The sequence below is a fragment of the Charadrius vociferus genome, unplaced genomic scaffold (genome assembly GCF_000708025.1).
Source record: "Charadrius vociferus isolate BGI_N301 unplaced genomic scaffold, ASM70802v2 scaffold340, whole genome shotgun sequence".
NCBI classification, from domain to species: domain Eukaryota; kingdom Metazoa; phylum Chordata; class Aves; order Charadriiformes; family Charadriidae; genus Charadrius; species Charadrius vociferus.
Genome location: NW_009646631.1, coordinates 936,525 through 943,016, shown reverse-complemented (window position 1 = coordinate 943,016; position 6,492 = coordinate 936,525). Strand labels below are relative to the sequence as shown.

At 38.2% G+C, this 6,492-nt stretch overlaps 1 protein-coding gene across 1 annotated transcript in view; it reads left to right on the top strand.

Moving 5' to 3' along the window:
- NENF (neudesin neurotrophic factor) overlaps positions 1-3,311 on the top strand; it is a 4,460-nt gene extending 1,149 nt beyond the window's left edge. The window contains exons 2-4 of the mRNA XM_009888549.1: positions 1,167-1,227; positions 2,407-2,510; positions 3,135-3,311. Coding sequence (XP_009886851.1) covers positions 1,167-1,227; positions 2,407-2,510; positions 3,135-3,311 — 342 coding nt within the window. The remainder of the gene's footprint in view (positions 1-1,166; positions 1,228-2,406; positions 2,511-3,134) is intronic.
- Positions 3,312-6,492: the final 3,181 nt, after the last annotated feature.

Below are 6,492 nucleotides of genomic sequence, written 5' to 3'. Positions count from 1 at the left end.
GGTACACGAGGGCCGGTGGCGCGTCTTGGCATCGCACCGCACCGCACAGCCCCCAGCGTTAGCCTCCTCCCCTGCTGGTCGGTGCCCTGAAACCACGTTAAAATTTGGGTTTCTCGTGCTCTGCTGCTCCTTCCCTCCCTCCCAGTAATTACGGGATAACTTGCTTTTTAGGCGTTCGTGAGAAGTTTGTTGACATTCGCGTGTTGCTAGCCTGCTATTCATTTGTCCTGCTGGCGGCTGCCGGTTTTGGTCCGTTGCAGTTGCGTACAGACAATTAGATAGCACTTTCCTATTGTATTTGATGCCTGCTTGACAAGATAGTCGTACCAGTGAATTTCAGATTACTGTAAGTTGGAGCCAAAGTAATTTCTTCTCAATAATTAATTAAACCATGTAGTTAGGCCCCCTTTTTTCCCCTACAAGATTGTAGAAATAACAAAGCCATTTCAACTTGATAGTTTTTAGCTCTCTGTGATGCAGAAATTTCAGCAGAACTTCACATTCAAAATGATAAGGTCCTATATTGATATGCCTGTGTCTTCACTTCAGCTTGTTGGCTGACCTTCTCAGGGTCTTCTCTAGACACTTTCAAGAAACTAACCAGCACCTGACTAAAAATACATCTTGCTCATAAAAGACAAAGCAGAAGCACTGGCTTATTAAGTAAAACAGATGTCAGCAGATCAGATTTGTGTGTGTTTATGTATTTATCTGCTGTTGTCTTAATCAAATAAAGAATGCTGTTGGCATACACCCTTTTATCTTGTGCAATATCCATCTGCATTAGGAATGGAAAGCTGCAGTTGTCTGCACACTTGTCTGCTAGAAGATAATCAAGAGGTGACTTGCAAGAGGGACATGTCTTCTGTGATTGTGATGTTTAGATTAAAAAGACTCTCTCATTCCATATGCTTAAATTGCTTAAATCCTAAAAAAAACCCAAAAACCAAAACAAAACCAAAAATCTCAAGGACAGTGTAAAGCACAAATAAGAAATTTCAAGAGAGATAACATGTATGTTTGTATATACACAGAAACAAGAGAAAACATACAACAGAGAATTTAATTCTCTTTGTGTCCTGAGTGCTTATGGATTTCATGGCTAAACCTAATTGCCTTTTGCCTATGCGCAAGTGTTGAGGATCTACTGATGGCTTTCATTGCAGGAAGGACAGCCCATTTACCTGGCAGTGAAGGGAGTAGTATTTGATGTCACTTCTGGAAAAGGTGGGTCTGCTTCTCCTGGCTGTCTGCTTTGTTTTCATGCTATTATTCAGTCATTTGTTTGTAAATATTCCCAGTGCATCAGAAGGCTGTTCAATTACAACAAAAATAATATACTTTTTCCTTTTTAAAAAAACCCTCAGTTTTCCTCCCCTGACATCTCCCCCACTAAGGTTTTGTCTAGAACTTATACTGGTTTGAGATTACAGTGCACGTAGACAGACAAGCCGGCGTAGTCCAGTTAGCTTGAGTGCTGATGACAGAAACGCTGAAGGTACCTGCCCAGACCCCTGAGTCCTCATGAGATGTGGGGGTCAGAAGCCGGTGCTACAGTGTTTTATTGCATGGGGTACATGAACTGACCAGATCAAAGCTAACTTAGATGTACCTGTATTGCACTACACAATATTAGCATTGCTGCAGCTTCATCTTTTTCTTTTGTGCGGGTGTTTGCCTACCCGTGCTGTCCAGTGGTATGGTCAAACCTTTTGGAAGAGTTAACTGCGATTTTGAAAGGAGGGTGGGGGGGCTAAGTAATTTTTTTCTCCTTTAAAACTTTCTTATTTCATGAGGCTTCTTGTTACATCATTTACACCTAAACCATTTATTTCTGTATTTGCTGTTTGTGCCTTCCCTAAGAACTACATATGTTTTAATTTGAACTCCTGCTAATTAATGCAGATTTCCTGTAAAATCTTTGATGGGACCATGGGAGTCCTGAACACTTAACTTAATGTCATCATAAGCAAACTAATGGCTTGTTGCTTTGTTTGTACTAAACTTGTTCGTGCAGCTTGTCTGGACATCAATGTTGGCTGATCTTCAAATCCTAAGTTAGACGGCTAGAGGCTTGACACTGCAGTCTGGAGTATACAAACCTCTCCTGAGAATGTAAGGCACAGCTCTGTAAATAATAAGTACATTTTAAGACTGCAGTATAGGAATTCAACAGTTGTATTGTATAACCCTACCCTCTGTTTTTTTGGTTTTTTTTTTTAAGGACTGGGATATATTATCAAAAAGTAGCAAATCAAAAGTCAGTTTTGGAAAGAAGAGTCTCAGACTTGAGTTGTTGCTTTCAGTTCACTGACAAGTGTAACAACCTGGTGAAAGGTAGAGGCTGACCATATCCTGTACATCGTCAGATCATTATTGGATTTTTTTTTTTTTTTAATCTTACAGAATTTTATGGAAAAGGAGCCCCATACAATGCTTTGGTTGGAAAAGACTCAACAAGAGGAGTTGCAAAGATGTCTCTGGATCCAGCAGATCTTACACATGACATAGTAAGAAAATGGACTGTTAGTTTAATTGTTTTGAAAGATGATGTATGATAATAAAATATTTGTATGGATTTATTTAAGTTGATTCATATCTTTAAAACCAATGCATTAATATTTTTAAATACATAGAATGGATATGCATTTACTGTTCATGAAAGGTGCAGCGTTAACAGCCTTAAAGAGGCAAGTTTCTAATCTGTGGAATCAGTACAATTTATGTAAGCACGTAAAGGGAAATTACCTGCTGTTTGAAAAGATGCTTCCAAAGAGAGTAAATCACTTTCTTTGTCAAATGACTTAGTGTATCTGTGTCACTGATGTGGCGGTGGATGCTATCTCTGTCAGTGGGTTGTTGCTTGTTTGAGGTGTGATTTATTTATGCCGGGAAGATGAGGGGAGATTAACAGTTTGTTTGACCTGAATAAATTAAAGTTTTGTTAAGGCTGAATTTGAAAGAGAAGAATAAAATTACAAGTTACACTATCAATTTTGTTAATCATGCTCTGGAAAGTAAACCCCAAAGTTGACCCTAAGCTTTACAGTAACGAGTAAAAAAAGAAAAATGCATATAAATATCTGTATTTTTATTTCTTTGAGACGGGACTTTCATTTCCATATTTCATTTAGACAGGACTCACAGAAGAAGAACTGAAGTCCCTGGATGATATCTTCAATAATGTTTATAAGGCCAAATATCCAATTGTTGGCTATACTTCTCGAAGAATTCTCAATGAGGATGGCAGCCCCAATCTAGACTTTAAACCTGAAGATCAGCCACATTTCAACATTAAAGATGAGTTTTGAAGAATATTTTTGTACCTAGAGAATGCCTGGGGATAGAATATTAGATTGATTCCCGGTTTTCTAGAGTTCATTACAAAAATTAGCTATCATGAGTCAGTTTTCTGTTTAGAAAATATGTATGTGTGTACACACATAGTCAACATAGTGCTCTTCCGTCCAGGAAACAAACAGATCTATATTAGTGTCATACACTGGAGCTGTTTGCTGTGAATTATGGGAATTATTTCATATGAAAGTTCTTTCTGCCTGGATTTCTCTGTTTACAAGTGTGTAATGTAAAATTACATTCCTTAGAAGAGATAAGGAAGTTTTTAATAGTTGAAACATGGCTGGTCTTTTTGTAAATCTCAAGTTGTTTCCCACTCCTTGGAAAAATGTGAATGCATTATCTGGATGAGCTTACATCAATTCTCTGTGCTTCAAGTGAGTGTAGGTATCACATGTACAAACAGGTGTAATAGAGGCTTACATTTTAAAAAGCATTGTGGGATTTAATATTTGATAGGTTTAAGAATACTGGATGTAAAACCACTCAATCTCTTCAAATGCAGTTACTGCAGAATATTTATGCAATGCCTACAGCTGTAAACCAAGAAAAATAAATCTTTTTTTCCCCATGAGAACTACATTTTAAGTAAGACTATTATTATGTTAGTTTTGAATAATTGACACTTTAATTTTTTAAAAATAATTATAAAATGTCATCTATATTAGATTATGATGACTTCCTTCTAGCTTCCTCCACTCTTTCTCTGACAAAAACCCGGAAATGATAGCCCCCTGTTTACCACATACTCTTACAGCACAAGTTTATCATAGTGGATCAGTATCCTATGGATATTGTTAGCATCTTTATGTTGACAATTTCAGCTCTTATTTTTAATTTTTGTTAGCGTTTCTTTGTTCTTACTCTGGCTTCATCATTGATGTTGCAATGAAGTGTGCATTCCTATGTTCCTCTTCCTTTTAACCTAACATAAAACTGCAGATCCTGTAGGATGAAAGCAGACCCCCTTTATTGGGTTTCTCTGGCAGTCTTTCAGCAACAAGAGGATCGTAAAAGCAAGTGTGTCCTGGTTGGAGATAGAATAGAAACAGTTTTCTTCTCAGTAATTTTACTTTTGTTAAGTCTCTTCTAACTAACCATGGCATATTTTTCAGACAGTGTCTGCTTCTAGAGTGATAAGGTTTGCTTTTTATAGTTAATACCAAGGAATGGTATGCAGAGGGGCTCTTGCTTATACTTACTGCTGTAATGCCCAAGGTCAGCTAACTTTGTTGTGTGCCCAGTTGGAGGGTTGAAAATGGAAGAGCATAGAGGGGTCGCACCTGTGGGGAGGAGTGGATGGGACAGGTGACCAGAACTGACTAACGGGGTATTCTATCCCATCTGCCTCATGCTCAGTATAAAAGCTGAGGGATCAAAGGGGTCAACTCTCTCGTCTTCAATGGCCGGTGTCCAAGGACAACTGTCTGCCTTTGATCCCAATCTGTGCGCTCCTGAATCCAGTTCCCAAATCCAGCTCCCATCTGAATCTAGTCTGGGACTTTCCCAGTGCCCGTTGGCAATGTGATCATCATCTTGGGAGCCTGATACTGGCTTTTTATATATTGTGTATATTTCATTATTTTCTTATTAATATTATCTTTTCATTATTATTATTTCATTAAAGTAGTTATAGTTTCTTATTCAACCCATAAGTCTCTCGCTTATTCTCTCTCTCTTCTTTTCTGAGATGGGAGAGGTTAAAAGATAGCATCTGTCGCTCAGTGGCCAGCCCAGCCTAAACCATGACAAGGTGGTATGTAAATTGCTGCTAACCACTGACTTTCACTAACTTAAGTAAAATGTAAATTTTCTTGAATGTGGCTTTATCTGCTACTGTGACAGGTTGAATTGACTTGGAAAAACTGAGCAGCTGCTCCCGATTCTATATTAATAATATAGATACAATAAAAATACAATTCTATATTTTGTTTTATTTCTTTAGTATTTTGGCCATTTTCTTTGAAGTCAAGATTTTATTAGATGATTCTCCACTTTATGCTTTGCAGGGGACCGCTGCCTGTCAGTTTTAATAACTAGAAAAGCTGTTTCTATTTATTTGTCCTTTCTTTCACAGTATTACAGAGTTTACCCTAAACTTGTTTTGTGTCTTACCATTAGACCACTTAATTTGCAGGAGGGACTCCATCCCCCTGCTGTTGGATAGTGCTCTGGGGTGGAACAAATAATTTAGCATCTAAGAAAATACTATTGCTTCAGAGAATTATTTTTGTTTTATTATTATTACTACTGACCTTTTGATTAGATACCAACAGCAGCTGGGAGTTGGCTCCATGATGATGCCTGCCCACAGGTATGACTGTATACCTGCCACCTTTATGGGAATGCATGTGGGTTTGGTGGTAATGGTGGCTGTTCTTTTGCCATCATTTCACAAACAATTTTCCAATGCCTACTGTTTTTTTCCCCCTTCTCTTCCCTTCCTTGCGTGCTTCCTTATGGAGCAGCTTCAGTAGCTGTGCTACTGTGATTACTGTCATAGTCTTGGCTTCATGTGGGATCACCATATCCAGCTGCATTTCAAAAATGTTGTAGCTAGATTGTAACTCATCGCCACTGAGTGGCTTAGGGCTACTACCCTCTCCCTGCTTTTCCTATTCATGCTGTGAAGGTCACCTTTGCTGATCTCAAAGCAGGTAACTCGGCTTCTATTTCTACTGAATTTCAGGTTCATATCAGCAAAGAAACTGTCCTGTCACAACAGGAAACGCTGATATAAACCCCACTCTGGTAGTGAGGTCCTTGTGAATCCAACCTGCCCTGACTTATGTCTGTGAACAGAGGGAGATGCTTCCTTTCTGTTACTAGACAAGATTATCACAACTGAGTGTATTTTAGAATGCGAAATGTTTCCTTTCTGGTTTTATTTCATTTTGGGAACTGAAGGACTTGCATTTAATCACTTCCTAGGCTACTTCACTTGAGGTTCCCACTCACTAGAAAAGTGTTATGACAATAAGGCTTTAAGTAGGCACATACCCTTTACACATTTTCACTGACTACTTTTTAACAATGAATTCAGAATACTGCAGTATTTCTTTCCGTGTTAATTTAATGACACTATTTTATGTCTAAGGTTGTTAGTTGCCAACAGCCTGAGAATTATTTTGCTTA